This window comes from Scyliorhinus canicula, chromosome 15 (genome assembly GCF_902713615.1).
Source record: "Scyliorhinus canicula chromosome 15, sScyCan1.1, whole genome shotgun sequence".
NCBI lineage: Eukaryota > Metazoa > Chordata > Chondrichthyes > Carcharhiniformes > Scyliorhinidae > Scyliorhinus > Scyliorhinus canicula.
The window spans coordinates 122,971,249-122,996,863 of NC_052160.1; the positions used below are offsets into that span (position 1 = coordinate 122,971,249).

General features: G+C 44.5%; 1 protein-coding gene across 4 annotated transcripts in view; it reads right to left on the reverse strand.

Annotated features, from left to right (window-relative positions):
* LOC119978258 (membrane cofactor protein-like) overlaps nucleotides 1-25,615 on the reverse strand; it is a 78,118-nt gene that overhangs the window by 42,258 nt on the left and 10,245 nt on the right. For 3 of the 4 annotated variants that reach the window (XR_005463411.1, XM_038819738.1, XM_038819739.1), the window contains exons 2-7: nucleotides 20,507-20,707; nucleotides 14,894-14,990; nucleotides 9,237-9,310; nucleotides 5,360-5,545; nucleotides 2,747-2,932; nucleotides 1,348-1,530 (exon numbers count right to left, since the gene is read on the reverse strand). Coding sequence is in view for 3 of the 4 variants with exons in the window: in XM_038819738.1 (XP_038675666.1) it covers nucleotides 1,348-1,530; nucleotides 2,747-2,932; nucleotides 5,360-5,545; nucleotides 9,237-9,310; nucleotides 14,894-14,990; nucleotides 20,507-20,707 (927 nt within the window). In the remaining variant the exon portion in view is untranslated. The remainder of the gene's footprint in view (nucleotides 1-1,347; nucleotides 1,531-2,746; nucleotides 2,933-5,359; nucleotides 5,546-9,236; nucleotides 9,311-14,893; nucleotides 14,991-20,506; nucleotides 20,708-25,615) is intronic. The other variant, XM_038819740.1, reaches the window with a different exon arrangement.

The following is a 25,615-nucleotide window of genomic DNA, read 5'->3' on the forward strand; positions in this document are numbered from 1 at the left end:
AAACGTAGTGCTTTCCATTCCTTTGGGCTCAACGAGGTGGGGGATTGAGAGTGGCGCTCTGACGTTTGGGCAGACCAGGATTTCCATACAAATTGCCCAGGCTTTCACCCTGTAGAAGGAACTTCACTTTTGATGCAGAGCATTGGGACAACACAGGAGACCACAGCTACAAGGGATAAGCCCAAGTCAATTTATGCAGGGATTAGGTGCTACAGACTGCCTGACAGTGGGAGGGGCCATCATATACCACTGACCAGCCACTGTCCATTTGGTCAGCCCCCCATGAGTAAAGTGCTGACCAACCATGATACAACTGCTTCAATGGGTGCTTGGAGCTTAGAGTCTCCTCAAGTGGACAAAATGCATCTCACCAGGTAAAACAAAGAAACAAATGAAAAGGAAGACAATGGGCACAATTTAACGGAAGACGTTTGTGTGTTGTTTCGGGAGTGACTTCCTGGGTGTTTCTCGATGGCCGCGGCCGCGAGATCGTGGCCCATTTTAACAGCACACAGTGTCAAAAATGAGCCCTTATGAGTTTCATGCCAGTACTGGCTGTCCTGCCAGCTGATTCGCAAGACTTGCCCAGCAGCTCCCCGCTAACAAGGGGGAGCTGCTTTTAGTGCTCCCTCCCAACTCATCCCCAACATGAGCAAGGTACAAAGCAGACATGCTACACACTTCAGGGATGCCAACTTGGGTAGGCTGCTAGACACTGTGGAGGCGAGATGGACACCCTGTTCCCACAAAGGGATCAAAGGACCAGCTCCAGGTCTGCCAATGGCATTAAAAACATGCCAAAAGTCCATGAGGCTGTCAGCATTCTGGAGTAGAATCTCCCAGGAGTATCCGTGCTGAGTAAAACAAGCATTTGTTGCTACTGCCTTTAACGACAACCTACATGTGCAAGGTTCGATTTTCTGTTATCACAAAAATGAAGACGGCACAAAGGAACTGGCTGAAGTCTGCACCTGATCTGCGCATTACCCTCTCCTCCTGTGAATCTGATTTGAGTGAGATTGTGAGGACCAACCAGGCTCCCCTTTCGCATTAAAGGTAAGCGAATGTGGCATGTGACACAAAGGTCAGCCACCATGGGTCGAAAAGGTCGGACGGTTGGTAAAAGTGGGTGAAAGGAAAAAAAGTTTGAAAAACACAGAATTAGAGAATACCCTTTATTAATCCTCCAAGTACTTTAACATCAACTGAATTACCATTTAAACGCTCTAAAGGAGTGATGGGGAAAAAAAACAGCATATCAATGTCAACCAAAAAATACACCTCAAACATGTAAAAGTACTTTCACCTCATCTTTTTTTAAAGTTAATTTAAGAAATGGTTACTCACGTTTGCAAGTAGGTGGTGCTGGTATAAACGTATTGCCTTCTTTACATTCAACCACACTTGCGCCAACTATTTCAAAACCTTCATTACAGACATAGCTTATTGTCTCCCGATATCCATACACAGGTCCAAATCCTGCCCCTATTTTGCTATTTGCAGGTAATTCAGGGAGATGACATTCAACAGCTATCAAAAAAAATACATTAGTTTCAACTCATCTTATAATACGACCAGGACATTTATCTGCCCCACAACTGAGTACTGATCCCATCCCATGAAATAGATTCTGAAAAATAGAATATAAAATAAACTATACACTTTAAGAGTAATGTAGTGTTGGGATTGGGGTATGTGATAGTTATTTCTAGTCCCTTTTTTTTTGGCGTGTGGCTGTTGAAATTCAGGATTCAATTTTCATTCCAATCATCATTACCTTTAGTCTACATCAAAAGCAGTTCGTATTGATTTATTAAAAGCATGTAGATAAACTCTTTTTAGAAAATATCATTTTGAGATTCAGTGAATAATTGGATACACAATGTGGTAAATGCAGTGCACGTGGGAGGAAAATGATGTACGATGATTTCCAAAGCTCTCCACGATTGGAGTTTTCATCATATCCGGGTCTGCTGCAATGAATACAGATTGATTGCTATGATTAGTCAACAATTATTGTAATATCATGAGCCACCCAGAATAATAGAAGATAAACTAAATACACTTTGGCATTTTGTTCTCCAGTTATCTCTGCGTGCCTGTTAATAATGCTGCTCTAATACCTTCACTCATTAACCAAGTTGTGAAGTTAATTGATGATAGGTGGCAGATTTGATCCTTAAGTTGACAAAATAGGTTTACAGCAAACTAGTGAGATTGGATCCATCACACATCACTGTATTATATCAAAAGAATTGCTCCGTCTGAACCATAGAACATGGAAGATAGAACATGCAGTGCAGAAGGAGGCCATTCGGCCCATCTAGTCCTCATCGACCCACTTAAGCCCTCACTTCCACCCTATCCCCGTAACCCCTGCTAACCAGAGGGTCAACAGCACCAATTCTATTATTAGAAGACAGAAAAATACCATTCCACAGAAAACAAAGGGCTACATATTTTGAACCTCTTTCATACAGAAGTAATCATAACTTTCTATTGCCAAGATGCTCTGTTTCCTACATTGCGAAAAGTTAGGAAATATTCTTTACCAACCCTATTGTACTTTCAACGAGCATGGAAGTGCTACAGTTCACTTACTGAAACTCTCTGCAGGAGTAAAGAGGAGCAAATAAAGGAGCATACCAATGTCAAACATGAAAAATCAACCGTAGGTATTTATAACTGGAAGACTTGAGGCGACGTTCTTTTAATTTAATATGTAATTCAAGAAATGGTTACTCACGTTTGCAGGTAGGTGGCGCTGGTACAAATGTATTGTTTTCTTTACATTCAATTACACTCTTGCCAACCATTTCAAAACCTTCATGACAAACGTAGGTGATTGTCTCCCGAAATTTGTACGTAGGTCCTCCAATTTCTTCCTCTATTTTGCTGTTTGCAGGCACTTCAGGATGGTGACATTCAACAACTGCAAAAAAAAGATAATGCTTTGGGCTCCATTAAGTAACTGACTGCTCTTATGATCCAGCCAAAGATTTTACCTGCACCACAACTGGGCATTGTATCCATGCAATGAAATGGGTGTGTGGGAATTAAATGATATAAAAACTGTGCTTTTTAAAAGCCTTGGTGTTAAATATCAATCAAAATAAATGAGTGGTTTTGACTGCTAGACGGTGTTTATGAATTCCCAATTCCTTTATTTCATTTAGATCAGCTTCTCCTCCAATCTAGCATTCTTGAGATAACTTTACCAATGTCTTATGTTGGGTTAACGGGTCTGAGCTTGTCCAGGTCAGATTTGTCACATTTGATACATATGCTATTTCTGTTCATTTTCAATTTTAAAGAACTTTTCCAGTGCAAAACTAATTTTTCAAAGATCAAGCCAAAACCTCTCCCTCGGATGTGTTAGATTTTCATTCACTCAAGTTATCAAATACTTCATCAACTCAATCTTCAAAATTCTTCAAATTCTTAATTTTAACTACCATAATCCAACTAAATCTAACATTATACAGCTTAATAAATGGCAAACTTGTGAATTATCACCATGGTTTTGATGAAGTTTCAAAAAAGAAAAATCACCAAGCTTTTGCACCCGAATGATTTTACAAAGGAAGATCTTACACTGTGAAAACAAAGTTGTTTTTGTCTGCATATATAGTAACCGCAGCCACATACTAGAATTTAAAAGATGACCAAGCAAAACTATTATTGCCATTTCACCTTCTCTGTCTGATTATATTGTGTCGTAGAGCATCATGTCTTAAAAATCATAATATCTTCAAAATCCATCTGGAGGACGCTATTTTAGTTTGCACTCAGAAGATGAACCACGATGGCGAGTGTAGCCACGAATAGGAGGAGTCCGGAGTACTTTCGGCTGAAGCGGGGGACGAGACAGGGGTGTCCCCTGTCCCCCTTGCTCTTTGCGTTGGCAATTGAGCCCCTGGCCATGGCGTTGAGGGAGTCAGGGAACTGGAGGGGCCTGGTGCGGGGTGGGGAGGAGCATAGTGTCGCTTTATGCAGACGACCTGTTGCTGTATGTGGCGGACCCGGTGGGGGGGGTGGGGGGGTGGGGGGGGGGGGGGGGGGGGGGGTGAGGAGATTGAGGCGGGGACGTGGGCGGATGCCCTAGAAAGGGTGAATTCCTCCTCTTCCTGTGCGAGACTTAGCCTCATACAGTTCAAGGTGCTGCATAGGGCCCACATGACTGGGACGAGGATGAGTAGGTTTTTCGGGGCCGAAGAGAGGTGTTCTCGGTGCTCGGGGAGCCCAGCGAACCACGCCCATATGCTTTGGGCATGCCCAGCGCTGGGGGAGTTTTGGCAGGGGGTAGCAAGGACGGTGCAGAGGATGGTGGGATCCAGGGTCAAGCCAGGCTGGGGACTCGCAATTTTTGGGGTTGCAGCGGAGCCATGAGTGCAGGAGGCAAAAGAGACCGGTGTTCTGGCCTTTGCGTCCCTAGTAGCCCGGCGGAGGATCTTGCTTCAATGGAAGGATGTGAGGCCCCCAAGCGTGGAGATCTGGATCAATGATATGGCGGGGTTTATCAAATTGGAGGTGGTGAAATTTGCCCTGAGGGGATCAGTACAGGGGTTCTTTAGGCGGTGGCAGCCTTTCCTGGACTTCCTGGCGGAACGGTAGGGAAATAGGCCGGCAGCAGCAGCAACCCGGGGGGGAGGGGGAAGTGTGTACATGGGTTTGTGGGATGTGGCGGGTGTTATCTCTTTCCTTTCTGTTTCCTTTTTTTTCTGTTTTCGGTTTAGTAGTTGCTCTTGTAGGGGGATGGGTGTTGTTCTTGGGTTTTTACAATGGTTATTCTGTTAATATTGTTTTGTTGTTTATATTTTGTGAAAATCTTAATAAAAATTATTTTTTTTTTTTAAAAAAGATGAACCACAAACAAAATAACTGCCTCATTAATAGCTTGTGCTGTTCTGCTTATCTCAAATGAGCATGTCTGGTACAAAAGCTGGGTACAAAAATGACCTAATCTCCAGCTTTGCCATTCAATACCCTGATGTCAAGTATGAATATTATGGTAAAGTAGAATGCACCTGTACATTTATAAACAAAATTATTTGTTAGAAGTGATTCAACCTAACTGGTGCTAGGTAAAATTGCGACATGCTGCCTGTAGAATAGATTCAAACTGAAAATGAATGGGGACAAGCAAGGTGTCATACAAAGAGAAATACATGAAAATGTACTTACTTTTGAACAGCCTTAAATTTTCGGTTACATATGATTAACTATTTTTTCATAAAACATATGAATTCATTTTCAAGCACAGGGTTAAGCAGCAACACTTTTAGAATCACTTCCTGAAGGGCCGAACATGTAAATCTTAAGATAAAAATTAATTCACAAGAGGCAAAAAATCCATTACCTTTACACATAGGTGGGTCATTGTCCCATCCTCCATTCTCTGTACAAATAAGTTTTTCAGCACCAATCAGTGAATTGCCAATAATACAAGAATACGTTGCAACCATTCCATATTCCCAGTGATCTCCATAGGGTGGTGATGGAGTTGTCCCATTCATAATAGGTGAAAGATCACCACATGTAATGACTGGGGAAAATGAAATATAGTTAATGTTTGGAATAAACAGTCAAATTAAAACTTTGCTTTTAGGATCGTTTTCAGTTTAGAGGCACAGCAGTAGACAGTGCAGAATAGACCAACACCGCCTCAACATCCTGATCCCAACTGGACATTGTCCAAGGAAGTAGGTAAAAGGAACACAATGGGGCAAGATTTAGCCTGCACTCCCCGCTCATGAGAAACTTGGCACAGGCTCCAAATGTGGAGAGAATCAAAGAACACCATTCTTTCTAGCGTGATTGTGAAATCTTTATTGTCACAATTAAGCTTACATTAACAATGCAATGAAATGAAAAGGCCCCAGTTGCTAAATTCTGGCGCCTGTTCGGGTACACGGAGGGAGAAATCAGAAAGTCCAAATTACCTAACAGCACGTCTTTCGGGACTTGTGGGAGGAAACTGGAGCACCCGGAGGAAACCCACGCTGACACGGGGAGAATACAGACAGTGACTCAAGCCGGGAATTGAACCTGGGACCCTGGCGCTGTGAAGCAACAATGCTAACCACTGTGCTACAGTGTCGCCCACCTCATTTCAAACATTAGCATCCATTAGCAAGCGCTCACAGAATATTCACTCCGGAGTAATTTACAACAAATAGGCCAAGTATGAGGCAGTCGAGGGATCACTCCAGGGGTACAGAGGTACATATATCCCCTGGAGGGCAGGGAGAGGGGGGGGGGGGGGGGGGTGGAGGGGAGAGGGACATGCCTGGGCGGTGCTCTAGTGCTACCCTGTGCCGGGGGGAGTGCCAGGGCTAGACTCTAGCGGAAGCCTCATGGTGGAGTGCGTATAAGTATGGTGGTTGGAAAGGAAGGACGGACATTGAGTCGGGGAGGGATTATGGGGTTTACCGGCGATGACTGTCAGTGGGGGTGAGCTCCTGAGACATCAGTGATGTGGGCTGGGGACTATTAGACTCCAGCGCGAAAGATGGTTCCCAGCTCAAAGAGGACCTGCCCCGCCAGTAAAGGCCCATTCACTTTCTTTCGGCAAAGTGGCTCAAAATTCCATGAGAAATCCCACCTTCACACTGTTTTTCTCACCGGAACTGACACTTTGCCATGTTTTGGTAAGATTCCACCCCATGTATTTTGTATTGTAATAGTGATAACATTATCAGATTGTCAAGGAACTGTGAATTAGCTTCTGATAGTTACAATGTAAAAAAACGTTGTGATCTAGCTTTTATTTACTATTTATTCTATAAATCTGCCTCTTGAAAAACGTAACTGTCCTTAATGGTGAACATGCCAGATCAGAGATATCAGAACTAAAATAAAAATACTATATAAAAATAGAAAGCAAAGAAATGAGGCTCCAGCTCAACCAACATTGAGGTAATTGTCTGCCTCTTAAAATACAGCAAAATTCCCATACAAAAGCAACTCCACTCCAAATCACCAGACAATAGCAGCATGGAGCTAGCTCCCCCAGACAGACAGGGTTAAATAGTCTTTAAAGTGCTCCTGCTAACTATCCCTTCAAAACATGCGGGAAGTTGAACTAGATGATCTGTCAGGTTGTCTGTAATTAAGGATTTTGGACAGGACGTTTGTGTATGCATTACACTCAGGAATATAGTATATATTTTAATCGCAGTAAAAGTGGTAGAAGTATGAATTAACCCAAATACAGAGTATGTTCGGATTCGTTGAGCATGTGCATTGCAGTCATATTCTAGGCCCCCATGGGGTTTTAATCGAGGAATACATTATATAACAGATCATGAATTATCTTAGGGAGGAAGTGCCTAGATTGTCTAATTAACAATTCACTATGAAAATAGCTACAAAGAATTGACACTCAGATTTGGCGGACATCAAATTAGCTGCCTGCATCTTGGGGTATAGACATATCTCAAAAGTGAAAATCCAAACTAACACATGATGCAAGCTTGGAACCAAGTAAATTCTTTGTGGCAAACTAATCCAATACTCAAATTAATCAGGTTTGCAATTCACTAGCTGTTTTACAATGAATTGACGAATGATTCCCTCAGAAATGCAAGTGTGGCATAGCCTGAGACCGCATGAGCACAAGAAATAGGAGCAGGAACATCTAGGATAATCAAATCTGTGAAATCCTCTTTATCCTGACAATATGAATCACAGTAACTTCATTGCAATGTAAATGCAAGTCTACTTGTGACAATAAATATTATTCTATACTGTGAGCTATCAAAGTAAGGTTGCCAACTACATCACTTTCTTTTGCCAGTTACTGCATCTCATCAAATGCTTGTGAAATTCTTGCAACAATTTAAATGTGCCGACTTTACCCATGGCATGTAATAACATACTTTAGATTCTGGAAATCTGAATTGAAAAATGCAGCAGATCTGGCAGGATCTGTGAAGAGACAAGCAGAGTTAACTTTTCGAATCAAGTGACTCTTATTCCCATGATACATGGCGGGTTCAAAATCATGAGGGGTCGGGAGAGAAGTCGTTCCCATTCAGAGAAGGGTCAAGTAGCAAAGATGTTGATTTCAGGTGAATGATGAAAGAACCAAAGGAAAAATTGTTCTTTTAATGCAGCAAGTTGTTCGGATTTGCAATGCACAGCCTGTAATGTATGGTGAAGGCAGATTCAATCACGATTTTCAAAATTGAGCAATCATCTGAAGAGAAAATATTTGCAGAATGATGAAGAAAAGGCAGGCATGTGGGACTAGATGCCTTTTCAGCGAACAGGCAAAAACACAATGCAGTCAACTGCTTCCTTCTGTGCTCTATGCATTACATGAGATTTAAAGCCATGATGTAGAGATGGCACAGTAAGAAGTCTTACAACACCAAGTTAAAGTCCAACAGGTTTGTCTCGAATCACTAGCTTTCGGAGTGCAGCTCACCTGAGGAAGGAGCTGCACTCTGAAAGCTAGTGATTTGAAACAATCCCGTTGGACTTTAACCTGGTGTTGCAAGATTTCTTAATGACATTTAAAAGATAAATTGCATAATCATTTAGTTTATTTTTTGTCCTGAAATATAATAAAGCATGAGTTGGAGACTAAAATAATTCTTCACCTGAAGAACAATGGAAATGTGTACAAGGCCTTCAGCAAATCTGTTAATATATGTGAATTAACTTCTCCAAATAAAACTGGATGAATATCTGATGCAAATCGAGTTGTTTCCATGACTGAGCCGAGGAAAATAGGTCAAGAAGATCAAGAACCCCTGTATTAGTAGAATGAGATAAATGATTCAGAAAGTAGATGTTCAGGGCAGAATGACGGAGATGCACGTGTTGTAATTATGGTCCTCAAAATACTACCCATGCCATCTGCCTCTGACCCCATCAATATTTTCACACCAGTGAAGTCCAGTGAACTCCAAGCCTTTAGCCGATTAGGGAAGCGCCAGTTTTTTCAATATGATCACTCACTAACGCCGGTGCGTTGCTGACGAGGCAAGACTCAATTGAAGAATCCTAGGCCTGAAAGGGCTTACCTGGAATGAACTCTTTCATCCCTCACAGGCCCATACAAACAAAACAACTTTAAAAATATAAAGATACAATCCAAATTTGGTCACACCAGGCACAAACATTTATGCTAATCATACACAGCATCCCTCAAAAGACCAAAAGTGGAAACATGATGTGCTTTGCTTAAATGTAAATCAGCCACCCAAGGAAAATGGAACTTAACTTACTTTCACATGTTGGGACTTGGCCATCCCAACCTTCAGCTTTACATATTTGAAAGTTCCTCCCTACCATCTGGTATCTAGATAAAGGACAAGAAGTTACTGAGTTACTGTAGAAAAACAAAAGCAGAAAGACCAATTAAGAGACAATAAGCGTGCAGTTAAATGCAACAGTTATACAGCATCGTGATCAGAAAAAATAATGGTTTTATCGGATACAAATCTTGAAACTAATACAACTGTACAGAAATCAAAAATGCAAATAATGCATCGGCAGAGGAACTAAGTAAAAATCAAAGCAAGCTGGATTGTTCCTAGCACAATCCTTAATGGGTACATTCTACTGTTCTGTTCATCTGAAAAGGACTAGCAAGATATTGGTGCAAAACTTGCCTTATTGCTAATTTTAAAAAATGCATCATTTAGGCTACCAGCACCTTAAAGCATTGAGACAGGTTATCAATTCAGGCACCAATTACAACTAAATGTTTCCAATTTATAATATTGTCAGCAAATTCAATTGGAAGGAGGGCTCTGCATAAATACAACCCAAAATTTCACAACCCCAATAGACCATAATTAATACTAATTGAGCAGTTAAATGTGAGAACAGAAGCCACAAAATTGTCTAGAGTTGACACTAACAGAAGTGACCATCTTGGTTTCTGTGAAGAGTCTTCCGGTCTAGTGCATAAGATTGAGGCAGTGAATCTTACCTACTTGGCTTATTACTTTGATGTCGTTCTACTTAACAGTGTGAGTCATGATGTCTATACGGTACATAGTAGAAAAATACATGGCTAAAAATATAGCCAAAAAGAGTGGTGGTGCAAGGAAGGCTGAGGAGAGGAAACAGTTACCTGTGCAGCCCCACAGGTTTCTATTTTTTATAATTTTTTGAACTGCAGAAAAAGAACAGAATATTTTTAAAGCAACTATGTATGTTCATAACACAAAATCAAGTTCCATGCCAATGACATGACTAATCAGCGATAATCCAAAGCTACCCGTATAGTTACGGTCAATGGATAGAGCATGATGGGTGGAATTTAACACAGCAAGTGTAATGACATGAGATTAGACAGAAGAAGCAAGAAAGCAGATTACATTTTAAAACAGTAATATACTTGAGAAAATAGCAGGAAGCAGAGCTACATGGGATGTTAAAATACATCAAATTCAGTGATACTGGCCTGTGATGAAAGCAAAGATTGTTGCAATGTATGGCAGAAGGTGTGAGATAAGTGCCTAAATGATAAAACTGTAGGTAGCCTTGTTCGGTCACAACTGTAAAACTGTGTTAATTTTTTGGTTCAGTAATATAGAGTCAGAATCATTAACAGGTTTCTAGAGAAAAGTGCTGAGACCAATACTGAAATTTATATCGCAGTTGTGAAGAAAGTTTTCACTCAATAATCTCTCCCTGCAGAAGGGAAAAATTAGGGGGATATGAGAGTTATCTTTAGGATTTCAGAATTGAATCCAGCACAGTCACATTTGAAATAGGGCGATCAACTCTGATTTTCTGTGTTTTGCCCTAATTCTTTTGGTCCTGCAGTTAGCTGCCAATAATGATTCTGCAATTGCCACTTACACCTACTCCAGGCCCATCATTTGCTTCTTGCTTCATTACCATCCCCTTTTTTTGTCATTTCCACACTTCTGTACTTGGTGAAAAACTGTTATATCTCTAACTTGTCCGATATCTGGGGAAAGGCCATCCAATGGAAATATTAACACTTTCTTTCTCCACAGATGCTACCTTACACGAATATTTCCAGTTTTCTGTGTTTATTTCAGATTCCCAGCATCCTTGGCATTTTCAACTTCGACTGATTGAACAAAATCATGGCTCTAAGAAATTGGAACTAGAGTTTTTGCAGGATTTTATGACTTTTATAATACACAAGCACATTATAATGGGATAAAAATGAAAGCAGGCCCAAACCGAATTCAATATTCTGTTACCACACCCCATCACTGAAAGCAAGGTTACAGAGGTGAGGCCTAATCTTCAGGAAGAAGCACCAAAGCTGTTTGAGTACTGCAATAAAAGACATTACACAACAGTGCATATCACAGACTGACAAAGTCTCCCTGCCTCTACCAGTTTACAGAAGAACATAAGAACTAGGAGCAGGAGTAGGCCATCTGGCCCCTCGAGCCTGCTCCGCCATTCAATGAGATCATGGCTGATCTTTTGTGGACTCAGCTCCACTTTCCGGCCCGAACACCATAACCCTTAATCCCTTTATTCTTCAAAAAACTATCTATCTTTACCTTAAAAACATTTAATGAAGGAGCCTCAACTGCTTCACTGGGCAAGGAATTCCATTGATTCACAACCCTTTGGGTGAAGAAGTTCCTCCTAAACTCAGTCCTAAATCTACTTCCCCTTATTTTGAGGCTTTGCCCCCTAGTTCTGCTTTCACCCGCCAGTGGAAACAACATGCCCGCATCTATCCTATCTATTCCCTTCATAATTTTAAATGTTTCTATAAGATCCCCCCTCATCCTTCTAAATTCCAACGAGTACAGTCCCAGTCTACTCAACCTCTCCTCATAATCCAACCCCTTCAGCTCTGGGATTAACCTAGTGAATCTCCTCTGCACACCCTCCAGTGCCAGTATGTCCTTTCTCAAGTAAGGAGACCAAAACTGAACACAATACTCCAGGTGTGGCCTCACTAACACCTTATACAATTGCAGCATAACCTCCCTAGTCTTAAACACCATCCTCTAGCAATGAAGGACAACATTCCATTTGCCTTCTTAATCACCTGTTGCACCTGTAAACAAACTTTCTGTGACTCATGCACTCGCACACCCAGGTCTCTCTGCACAGCGGCATGCTTTAATATTTTATCGTTTAAATAATAATCCCGTTTGCTGTTATTCCTACCAAAATGGATAACCTCACATTTGTCAACATTGTATTCCATCTGCCAGACCCTAGCCCATTCACTTAACCTATCCAAATCCCTCTGCAGACTTCCAGTATCCTCTGCACTTTTCGCTTTACCACTCATCTTAGTGTCATCTGCAAACTTGGACACATTGCCCTTGGTCCCCAACTCCAAATCACCTATGTAAATTGTGAACAATTGTGGGCCCAACACGGATCCCTGAGGGACACCACTAGCTACTGATTGCCAACCAGAGAAACACCCATTAATCCCCACTCTTTGCTTTCTATTAATTAACCAATCCTCTATCCATGCTACTACTTTACCTTTAATGCCATGCATCTTTATCTTATGCAGCAACCTTTTGTGTGGCACCTTGTCAAAGGCTTTGTGGAAATCCAGATATACCACATCCATTGGCTCCCCGTTATCTACTGCACTGGTAATGTCCTCAAGAATTTCCACTAAATTAGCACGACCTGCCCTTTATGAACCCATGCTGCGTCTGCCCAATGGGACAATTTCTATCCAGATGCCTCGCTATTTCTTCCTTGATGATAGATTCCAGCATCTTCCCTACTACCGAAGTTAAGCTCACTGGCCTATAATTTCCTGCTCTCTGCCTACCTCCTTTTTTTAAACAGTGGTGTCACGTTTGCTAATTTCCAATCCACCGGGACCACCCGAGTCCAGTGAATTTTGGTAAATCATCATTAGTGCATCTGCAATTTCCCTAGCCATCTCTTTTAGCACTCTGGGATGCATTCCATCAGGGCCAGGAGACTTGTCTACCTTTAGCCCCATTAGCTTGCCCATCACTACCTCCTTAGTGATAACAATCCTCTCAAGGTCCTCACCTGTCATAGCCTCATTTCTATCAGTCACTGGTATGTTATTTGTGTCTTCCACTGTGAAGACCGACACAAAAAACCTGTTCAGTTCCTCAGCCATTTCCTCATCTCCCAATGGTTCTCTCCGTACTCAGTTTCTCGGCAGTTCTATTTGGCTCCAACGCAGTCAACCACACACTCAGCAATAAAGCAGAGAGTTCCAGAAACAGGTCCGTGGTCCAGCAGGGTTCAGTTGATGATAAAGGTCACAGACCTGAACCATTGGCCGGATTGTCCTGTCCAATTTCACCCCACAATCGCTACCAGCAAGAACGGAAAATTTGGCGCTTAGGCGAAACTCCATTCACTGCAGTAGGACTAGGGAGTCCCACCTGCGCGAACAGGTGGAGAATTCTGGCCATTAACTCTGTATCCCTCTCTCTCTCTCCTCAGGTGCTGCCAGACCTGCTCAGTACATTGCGTATTTTCTGTTTTTATTTCAGTTGCAAACCATGACAGCTTGCACGATACTGTGCATGCACATTCCACACGTACATAACAGCTTCTCCTGAGTTGCCAAACACAACACTGAGCAGACCCAATCATCAATTCCAGTATACGGCTACAAATATTTTTCAAGTGTGGAAGTTAAGGGGATAAAGTTTAGGCATAATTTCCCGGTTAAGATTTTTTAAAAAGGTCATGGTGACTTTCACTTAGGAAAAGAGTAATTATTAGTTCCAGAATCACAGTAAATATTTGTTAAGAAAGATCAATACTGCTCTCCTGCCTAAAATATTAATGTCACCGAGTAATTAAAAAGTAAATACTTGGGGAGGGATTCTCCCAACTGGAGACAAAGTGCTGACGCCGGAGTGAAAGCCGGAGTGTTTCACTTCGGCGTCGGAGGCCGCTCCTCGCCCCCTATTCTCCCACCCCCGGGGAGCTATGAGTGGCGCCGGCTCATTTACGAGCGGCAGGCCTTAGAACATAGAACATAGAACAGTACAGCACAGAACAGGCCCTTCGGCCCTCAATGTTGTGCCGAGCCATGATCACCCTACTCAAACCCACGTATCCACCCTATACCCGTAACCCAACACCCCCCATTAACCTTACTTTTTTTGGACACTACGGGCAATTTAGCATGGCTAATCCACCTAACCCGCACATCTTTGGACTGTGGGAGGAAACCGGAGCACCCGGAGGAAACCCACGCACACAGGGGGAGGACGTGCAGACTCCACACAGACAGTGACCCAGCCGGGAATCGAACCTGGGACCCTGGAGCTGTGAAGCATTTATGCTAACCACCATGCTACTCTGCTGCCCCAAACACAAGGGCCTTGGCGCCGCGTAAAAGTGGCGCCGTGTAAATGACGTCACCCGCGCATGCGCAGGTTGGCCGGCACCAACCCATGCATGTGCGGGTGACGTCCTCCCCACGGGCGCCCCGCAAGAAATGTCGGAGTGATCTTGCGGGGCGGCGGAGGAAAGGAGTGCGTCCTTCAGAGAGGCCGGCTCGCCGATCGGTGGGCACCAATCGTGGGCCAGACCCCTTTTGAGCCCCCCCCCAGGCCGCCCCTTGAGCGTTCTCGCGCTGTTCACGCCTGCAGCGACCAGGTGTGGTCGGCGCCTGCGTGAACCTGTCGTGTTGGGCAGGCCGCTCGGCCCATCTGGGCCGGAGAAGCGCCGCTCGCCCAGTACAAACGGCGAGCGGCGATTCTCCGAGCAGCCAGCCGTACATCTCGGTGCGCCGGTTTGGGGGGGGGGGAAATCGCGTGCGGGTGCCGGGGCGGCTTGGTGAGATTTGCCCGGCGCCCCGCGATTCCCCCACCCGGCATGGGGGGCGGGGGATAATTGCGCCCACGGCCCTTCACCAAAATCACTTCAACGTCAATCAACAATTGGTAAACCAAATACTTACCCTTTGTTACAATAAAAAATAACTTTACTTCCAAAAGTAGCATTTGGTGCCTCATAATATCCATTCGGTATCTTTCCTGGAATACCACAGTTCCTTGCTACATAGAAAAAATGAAATGGAAAAATTATTGTAAAACACCAAGCTCTCCAACAACATTTAAAAAAAAAAAAGTTTATTGAATTCATGGTAAATTTGCAAAACAACTATAATATTGTTCAAGATCATGCTTCCCTGGAAATTAGGGCTAGATTTTCCACGTATTAGCAATGCAAATTTTGGCAAGACAAATACTAAATTCATTCCAACTGTACCATACCATACAGCAGTCAGGCTCAATCGTCAAACTCCCGGTTTACACGCAAAAGCAATCTCTACTAGTAATCCCAAAACTCAACGGTAAATATTCAATTTTGCTGGTCACTTGAATATAAGTATTTTCTGATAGCCAGATGAGGATAGAATCACAGAAAGTCAGTAAATTTTACACCAGATTTGATATATCACTAGGTTGTCAAGAAAAGCAAACTGGGGTGGGAATTAAGCACTCCAATAAACTGCAATCACTTTGGAAGATATTAGGAAACTAGGATTATAAATGTAGTGGGCAATTTATGGATTCAAAGCTTGGGTTAGAATGCGTCAGTTTAAGAAGAATTCTGTTCTGCAGGGCATGGGTGGCTTTAGCAGCCAGCAGATGCAATTGACCAGCTAATGTGTATTTCAGACTGGATAAATACAGAGTGGATTGCCTGGGGAAGTCCCTGAGGAGCTAATGTGCTTTGCAGCCTGCAGAGATCAAGAGCTGGTTTCTCTGCTAACGGGATGCTCTGTTTTGCCGGCAGCCCGGGGATTTCCCGACTACATGGGACTGCCCCCAATGGGAAACCCCATTGACCAACCAGCGTAAGGGAGCATCCTGCCAGCGTGCTGAAACAGAAATGTGGCACGGCGGGGCGGAGAATCCAGCCCCAGTTGTTAGTCAGCTTGGAGAGATGAGGTCTTTGCTGGTTGGAGCCAAGGAATGCAGAGAGACATTTTGAAAGGCTTTAGAGAGGCAGTTGGTGGAGAAACTTTGGAGAGAGGAGTTGCCTTCTGATCTGCCTGATGCTGAGCCCACTATACTCCCACAGTAAGATAGATTGAGATCTGTAAGTTTATTTTCTTGTTGTTTAATGGGAAATTGAGTAGTTGTGTTTAAGGTGTAAATTGTAAGTTAAAAAGTTTAATAGTGTAGTTATAATAAAGTTTTGCTTTAAAAATAACCAAGTCCTATTTCTTCATGCAATCACTCCTGGAGCAAATCAATCTTTCTGCAAATCTTTCAAATAAACTAAACTACTGGGCTTTTAGTCCAGCATCCTAGCCACTGTTGGGGTCTGGTCTGGTACCGTAATACACTCCCTGTGACAAACCTATTTAAACTTTCTTTGGGGAGAGTGTGGAAGGGGTGGGAGCGGGGAAGTTGTGACAGAAGAACTTAAGCAAATGTTGAAGAATTAAAATGAATAATCTAAGTGAGGAGTTATCAAATTGGGATCCATGGAACCCAGAATTTCCGTGGAAGAATGTTAGAATCCCTACAGTGCAGAAGGAAGCCGTTCAGCCCATCGAGTAAACACTGACCCTTCAAATGAGCACTCCACCCTTATCCACTTTCCCCCTATTCCCGTAACACAAAAAGCTAAGATGCACCTTCCTGGACACAAAGGGACAATTCATCATTGCCAATCCACCTAACGTGCACATCGTTGGAATGTGGCAGGAAATCACAGCACCTGGAGGAAACCCACACAGACACGGAGAGAATGTACAAACTCCACACAGACAGTGGCCCAAGTCAGAATTGAACCCGTGTAGGGCAGCACGGTGGCCTAGTGGTTAGCACAACCGCCTCACGGCGCTGAGGTCCCAGGTTCGATCCCGGCTCTGGGTCACTGTCCGTGTGGAGTTTGCACGTTCTCCCCGTGTCTGCGTGGGTTTCGCCCCCACAACCCAAAAATGTGCAGAGTAGGTGGATTGGCCACACTAAATTGCCACTTAATTGGAAAAAATAATTGGCTAATCTAAATTTATAAAAAAAAAATTGAACCCGTGTTCCTGGCGCTGTGAGGCAGCAGTGCTAAACACTGAGAGGAAGCCTCCCAGTGATTCCATGACAAGACATGCACATTTGGAAATTTTGAATAATGCTGCAGAGCTGCTTATCCAATCAGAGGCCGGCTGATTGGATGAGCGTGGACAGCGGAGAGATGGGAAGCGAGAGCCACAGATTGGAACCCGGAGAGGGCACAGAGGGACGGGATTTGGGGGGGGGGGGGGGGGGGGGGGGGATCAACAACGGGGCAGGCAACAGTGGGCTGTCCAGTTTGGGCCGCAGAGCGTGGGGGGTCCCAAGAAGACTACAAAGAAAGAAAAACAGAGGTGAGTGCCAGTGAAAGAGAGGGTGAGTGAGTTGGTGTGTGTGAGGGGGTGAACGCGCGTGAGAGAGGGATGGCATGAGCGTGCATGAGAGAGGGAGGGGGTGAAAGCACGTGAGTGGGAGGGGTTGAGTGCCATGAGAGAGAGAGTGAGTGAGTGCCCATGAGACGGAGGGGGTGAGTGCGCGTGTGAGGAGGTAAGCCCACGTGTGAGAGAAGAGGTGAGTGCACGTGAGAGAGGGAGTGAGTACACGTGTGGGAGAAGGGGTGAGTACACGTGTGAGGGAAGGAGTGACTACACATGTGAGGGAAGCGGTAACTACACGTGTGAGAGAAGGTGTGAGTGCACATGTGAGAGAGGGGCACATGAGAGAAGGCGTGAGTGCACGCGTGAGAGAAGGGGTGAGCACACGTGTGAGAGGGGATGAGTGCACGTGTGAGGGAGGGGGTGAGTGCACGTGTGACAGAGAGGGTGAGTGCTTGTGAGAGAAGGGGTGAGTGTACGTGTGAGAGAAGGGGTGAGTACACGTGTGAAGGAAGGGGTGCGTGCACGTGTGAGGGAAGGGGTGAGTACACATGTGAGGGAAGGGGTGAGTACACATGTGAGGGAAGCGGTAACTACACGCATGAGAGGGGTGAATGCACGTGTGAGAGAGGGTGAGTGCATATGCGGGGGAGGGGGTGAGCCCACTTGTGGGAGAAGGGGTGAGTGCATGTTTGAGAGAAGGGGTGAGTGCACGTGTGAGAGAGGGGATGAGTGCATGTGTGAGAGAGGGGGTGGGTCTGCGAGTGAGAGAGGGGGTGAGTGCATGTTTGAGAGGGGGTGAGTGTGTCTGCGTGTGTGACAGAGAGGGAGGGAGAAGTGTGTGTATCTGATAGGAGTATCAGCTTTCCAGCATTCCTCCTCCCATTGAAAATGACAAAAGACAAGACTTAATTAATTTTTTTACAGAGGAGAAACTTTTAGATTACAGTATCCACTCCTAAAGTGGATACTACTTCCAGAGGTTAGTATTAACGGGGCATTGAAGGATGGCTTGGCAAGGGGTTGATGCGAGGGATCAATGTAGCTGGTGAATGTATTTGTGACTGTGTGCCTCTTCCTAATTTCTAATATATGCATAGTTATAGCTAGAAAATACTTGTTATCATTTGCTTTCTGTGTTTGCACCAATTTTGTGGCAAAAAAGTGGAGTTGACATTTGAGAATGCTTGGAGTTCCCTGATGCACTTGGGAGGTCACTTGGGCTTCAGCGGCTTGAAAAGTTTGGGAAACCCAGATCTAAGTTATATTGCTGAATTCGGGTGTGAATGGAGGAACTGAGGAGAGATTTTTTTTTGAGCAGCAAATAAAGGAGAAAAGCCAGATTAATTTTGAATATTTTGCGGCTGGATTCTCCCAAAATGGAACTATGTCCCCACGCCGGCATAAAAACATTGGAGTTTTACTCTGGAGACTCTGAAACAAAATACAGCTAATTCAATGCCCTGCAGAGGGCTAAGCAGGGACCCAGAGTAATTCACGCAGCTTTAGCTGCGGATACGGGCCCCCACACTTCCGGTTTTGAGTCCGCACACACGCACGGCGGCGGCCTCGCCGAGCGCCAAGGCGGACTTGGACCACGGAGGTAGATACAAAACTTAGACTCCCCGATCTGCCACGAGCCCGAGGATCTGACGGTGCGGCTCTCAACCCCGGCCGCCTATAAGGTCCCCCGTGGTGCCTGATCCCCCCGTCCCCCATCCCCCCATGGCAGCCGCGGAACGAGTCTGAAGCCGCCACGCGAGCATACCGACTGGCAATAGCAGGTTAGTTCCACGCCGGCGGGAACTCTGGGCTGGCCACTGTCAATGGGCCCCTAGCCGCACACCCGCGATCACGCTGATTCTCGGGTCCCGGAGAATCGCAGGACCGGCGCAGGGCCCAATTTCGGCGTGAAGGTAGATTCTCTGCCGCGCCGAACGCGATTTTGGCGCGGGGCTGCGGAGAATCCAGCCCCTCGTGTAGTAAATCTCGTACAGATTGCTTTAAATAAAATAGAAAATCCAAAATCACATGCAGGCAAAGAACTGTTTATTGTGGAAATTGCCTTCTGCTGAAAAGCAATGATTCTTGAATAGCCATAGCACGAGGTCAGAAGTCTTACATGGACAATCTTTCAATCTTGTACCCTAGATGCCTTAAGTAAATAGTGAAATCAATGATTTCCCCATCTTTCCCAGTGGTGCACTGAAAGTCATGTCGTTAGGTAATTTGGGCATTCTGAATTCTCCCTCTGTGTACCTGAACAGGCGTCGGAATGTGGCGACTAGGGGCTTTTCACAGTAACTTCATTGCAGTGTTAATGTAAGCCTACTTGTGACAATAAAGATTATTGTAAAAATAAAACTCGGGAAGGGGCAAATCCAATACTTTATTTAAGCATAGGTTTATAAGATTTTGAAAATGCACAGCAGCAAATTTCCTTCATACTGCATGTCCCAATCCCTAGATTTAGGAATTTAACTAATTCCTGACACTGAATAATTAACCCATTTTCAGAAATTACAACTAGGAATTCTGATCATTTGGCTTACCTTGTTCAAAAAATGGGCACAAAATTCCAGTGTGGCTGCATTAATAATAGTGATCCAGTCAGGGACATATGACAGACACATTTCTGGTTGAAGCTTAAAGGATAAAATGAAAAGTAACAGGGAGCAGGAGGTACTTGATTTAACTTGGAATAATTAAGCATTGGCTTGATGACTAAATCTACGATTATCAGTAATAATAAAAATTTGGTGAATACTGAAGAAAATAGATTATTTTTGAATAATTTGTAGTTCACTTTTTTCTACGCTTTGCAGATTAAATGTTATCAGTTTGCAACATCAAACAGTTTCTGTAAATGGAAAGTGTGAGAATGACAACGCATTTTTGGCAATGAGTAGGTAAAATGCCTTTCTCTGTCGGATGCCTTTTCATTGGTGAAACTGTACTTCAAGGAGTTTGGATTCACCCAACAGACAGGTAAGATGTGTATTCCATAGGTAAAGAACAAATGAACTTGTATTTACAAAGCACTTCAGAATTAAGTATGGGAGGGTTACTTACACTCCATGAAACTGTACATGCTCCACTCGCAATCACTTTCTATGCAAAAGAATGGCTAATGAGAAATAATAGCTTGAAACAAAACTACTCATCACTTACGTTCACAAATAGCATGTAATGGTGTCCATGTTGAATCCTTTCTACAGGTAACAGATCTTGAATCATTTAATATCCCTTCCTTGAATATGTAACCCAAATGGCACTTATACACAATTGTGGTACCCACATCAAATAGAGTTTCGGAAGTAAATTCTTTAGTTGGGGAACCATTTTCCAACTGTGGCGGTTGTCTACAATCACCTTTAAAATAAAATAAAACATTTAAGCTCATTGTTTCAACAGTACATATCTTCCAGAGAGGTCAGAGACCAATATTTAACTCCAAGATCTCTTCCTCTAAATTGATATCTCTCTTTCCATCCAAGCATTTGGCCGTTTAATATTATTTTGATTTCCTGATACCTTGGTACTTGTTATCAGAACTTGCCAGCGGTTCTGTAGCCAAGGCGAAGAGAAACCGAGAGAGTGGGCACATTGCCTCGTCCCACTATGCAGCCCAGAATACCGCAAGCTCCCTACTTTGCGACCGGCGCCTTGTATAGCAATCAGACCCAGTCCACAAACCCCTCTCGGAACCCAAACCACCGTGACACCTCCCGCAGATACTCCCACTCCAGCCAAACGCCTTCTCTGCGTCCATCACCACCGCTACCTCCACCTTCTGTCCCTCCGAAGGCATCATGATTGCATGAAGCAGCCTCCTTACGTTTGACGCCAACTGCCTTCCCTGCACAAAACTCATTTGATCCTCACCCATCACCCCCAGAACGCAGTCCTTGATTCACAGAACCAACACGTTTGCCCAACAGCTAGGCATCTACATTCAGTACCGATATCCAGCAGTATGACCCGCACTGCTCCGGATCCTTAACCTTTTGTAATATCAGGGAGATGGAATCCTGCGACAATGTAGGGGAGAGTTCCACCCTCTCCCTTGATTCACTATATGCCCTCACCAGAAAGCGATGCAACAGCACCACCATCGGCCTGGCAGCTCGCCCGCCTGCGGCCTCATCAGCACTCTGTGCGCTCGGTCTACCTCCAGTGGCCGGTCATAAGACCTCTCCCCCATCAACTTCCCCAGCATCTTAGTCATGTACACGCCAGCCTCCTCACCTTGAATGCTTTTGGGCATCCCCACAATCCTGAGGCTTTGTCTTCTGGGGCGATTCGCCAGATACTCCACCTTCAGCCTCTTTTGGGTCTCTCGCATCACCCCTACCTCAGCCACCAATGAGGCCAACTGCTCCTCGTGCTCCACAACCGCCTCCTCCACTTTCTGGATCTCCAGGCCCTGGGACTCCAGCCTCTCGATCCCCGACTTAATCGGCTCCACCAGCTTGGCCAGGTCTTCCAGGGCCTCTTTCCTCTGCTGTCAACATTTTTCATTGAGGAAATGTAATAACTGTTCCATTGACCACTGGGCAGGCAGAGCAGCCCCTTTGCCTTCCACCATCCTATCCTGTGGCGCACCATGAAGACTCTCCTGCTCCAGCAGCTCTTTCCTTCTTGCCCCACTCCTAGTCCATGGATCCATCCACCAGCCACACGAGAGGAGTAAAGCCTTTCCCAGGCACTCCTGCACTTCTTGCACTCAAATGCTTGCCCTTCAGGCGGGGAAAAGACCAAAACAATCTGACTTCAGAGGGAGCCACCAAATGTGCGACCGCTCACTCCAAGGCCTCCACCAGAAGCCATCACTGCATTTTCGATTACCCTTTCCTAACACCTGCTGCCTCGGACACAGGTTTTCAAAGCAGCTTCAAAACAGCAAAGGAACACCCTTTCGTGTAAGAGGCTTCCTCGAAAGCTCAGTACACTTCAAAGGGCTTGAAATCCCTTAACAGCCTTTGAAATGCAGATCTTCCATTCAATTGGGCAGCAAGGTGGTACAGTGGTAAACACAGCTGCCTCACAGCACCAGGGACCCGGGTTCGATTCCGACCTTGGGTGACGTGCAGAGTTTGCACATTCTCTCCATGTCTGCGTGGGTTTCCTACAGGTGCTCTGGTTTCCTGCCTTAGTTAAAAAATGTGCAGGTTAGGTGGATTGGCCACAGTAAATTATCCCTTAGTGTCCAAAGATTGGGTGGGGTTACAGGGATAAGGTGGGGATTTGGTCTAGTTAGGGTGGTCTTTCAAAGGGTCGGTGCAGACACAAAGGGGCCAAATGGTGTCCTTTTGCACTGTTTGGATTCTATGAATTTCACATCGCAATACATTGCATTAGCCAGTGATTGACAGTTTTCTTGCCCCAGTGACAGCTGCTTGGTGGATTGTTCATTGATCTTTCCTGTCACGTTTCAATGCATCTCTGCTTTGGTGCTAACCACAATGTTTATAAATACTCCTGCCCCTCACAAAATCACAAGCATCTCAGTGCATGCACTTCCTCTTTTTCACAGCAGGAAGCACTTAGAACATAGAACATTAAAGAATAACAGAAATGTGGAATATTTGGCTAATGGTAAAATTCTTGGCAGTGTGGATGAGCAGAGGGATCTCGGTGTCCATGTACATAGATCCCTGAAAGTTGCCACCCAGGTTGATAGGGTTGTGAAGAAGGCCTATGGTGTGTTGGCCTTTATTGGTAGAGGGATTGAGTTCCGGAGCCATGAGGTCATGTTGCAGTTGTACAAAACTCTAGTACGGCCGCATTTGGAGTATTGCGTACAGTTCTGGTCGCCTCATTATAGGAAGGACGTGGAAGCTTTGGAACGGGTGCAGAGGAGATTTACCAGGATGTTGCCTGGTATGGAGGGAAAATCTTATGAGGAAAGGCTGATGGACTTGAGGTTGTTTTCGTTAGAGAGAAGAAGGTTAAGAGGTGACTTAATAGAGGCATACAAAATGATCAGAGGGTTAGATAGGGTGGACAGCGAGAGCCTTCTCCCGCGGATGGAGGTGGCTAGCACGAGGGGACATAGCCTTAAATTGAGGGGTAATAGATATAGGACAGAGGTCAGAGGTGGGTTTTTTACGCAAAGAGTGGTGAGGCCGTGGAATGCCCTACCTGCAACAGTAGTGAACTCGCCAACATTGAGGGCATTTAAAAATTTATTGGATAAGCATATGGATGATAAGGGCATAGTGTAGGTTAGATGGCCTTTAGATTTTTTTTCCATGTCGGTGCAACATCGAGGGCCGAAGGGCCTGTACTGCGCTGTATCGTTCTATGTTCTATGTTCTATAGAACATACAGTGAAGGAGGCCATTCGGCCCATTGAGTCTACACCGACCCACTTAATCCCTCATTTCCACCCTATCCCCGTAACCCCTCCTAATCTTTTTGGACACTAAGGGCAATTTAGCATGGTCAATCCACCTACCCTGCACGTCTTTGGACTGTGGGAGGAAACCGGAGCACCCGGAGGAAAGCCACGCAGACACAGGGAGAACGTGCAGACTCCGCACAGACAGTGCTCCAGCGGGGAATTGAACCTGGGACCCTGGCGCTGTGAAGCCACAGTGCTATCCACTTGTGCTACCGTGCTACCCACTTGGCCGACTTTGATATGGTGAGGGGCTGTCAAGCATAGCAAAAGTAGTTATAACATTTTAGACAGCATCAAAGCAGGGTATTAGAGATGCATTCAAGCGTGAATGGAAAGATAGATCAACAATCTTGAGCCCGCTTCATTTACCAGGCTTAGATGTCATCAACAATGGCTCACTGCGTAGGATTTCAATCTCGACTCCTGAGATAATGTTTCCTGGATTTCCAAAATGCACTCCAGCACTACTCACCTATGCAGCTTCCGACCTTTGGCTGTGCAGAGCAGAGCAGTACTATGCCTAACAGATACCTCCACTGCCTGAACGGCATGCGGCACTTTGCCTACTGGGAGCCCCTTTCTCTGCTCTTCTCCTTTTAACCAAACTGGGATCTTTGCCTATCTCCTCAATGGGACTGCTCTTTTGGGATAATTCCCTGTCCCCCCTCTCCTTGGGGACCTCTCCCTGTCTCCCGCCTAAAACACTAGCCTTCCATGGTACTCTGGTCCTGTCACCTTACCGGGGTTTTTGCACCTTTTGTTATTCTTTGTTCTCTTTATGCTGACCGAACACCCTGCGCTACGGCACAGTCAATTCTAACCCCCTTGACTGGAGTCACAAGACAATTGAATTAATCAATAATTCTTAGAAAAATAATCTTTGGCCCTTGACTGCCCAATAATTACAGTCACCAGGTTTGTAAATTAAAACACAATTATTTTATTTACAACAAGAACTATAATGAAATATACCGCAAATAAAATTGATTAACTATTATCTAATTCCTAACCACCCACCCTCTGCACACACAAGAGGGAAGAGGGGTGAAAAAGGGAAAAAAAAGTATTTGTTTGAGATGGTTACCTTTCGTACACTGTCCTTCAAACCAGGCTTTCAAGTCAAGATTTCTCCTTTCCAGTCTGTAATGGTTTTCACTGTAGATTCATTCAGGTGTCTGCAGTTTCAGAAATCCAGAGTTTTTGGAGAAAACGTGAGAAAGGGAGAGTAACACCTTTTCTCGGTGTGTTCAGGTCTCAACTCTGCTTTCCTTATGTCTCTGAAATCATCCAGACAGGATCCAATCATCACCTGTTACCGAAGAATACAGTCTTTTGGCCAATTCATTGGCCACCAATCATTCAAACCAAGTGCCACCCCATTCCTCGGATGTTGAGAAGTCAGAGTTCTCCTGTTCGAAAAACCAGCAGATTATGCGATGTTGCAACTTTTTGAATTCCTCATTCTCTCTGCTGCTTGACTTAAAGATACATGTCTATTAAGCATTCATGGATCATACGAAAATAGCAAAAATAAAGGTGAAATAAGGGAATCACCAGGAAGGATCCTGATGTACCTCCCTCTCTAAAAGGAATGAAACGTCAGGGCACGGACATTTCATTATGAGGTATGCAAGACACAAATCACAAATACATATCCATCCCATCCCCAAGTTCCTTTCCTAGTCTCTACATTAATTACTAGTCAGTCCTTAAACCCGTGACAAAGCATCCACAATCACCTTATCCTTTCCGGGAACGTGTGCAATTTTAACATTGAACTGTCGTCATAATAAACTCCAACGGAACAATCTTGCAATCCGGATTTTAATCCTCTCTATAAACAAAAGCGGATATGGTCTGTATAAACTAAGCTT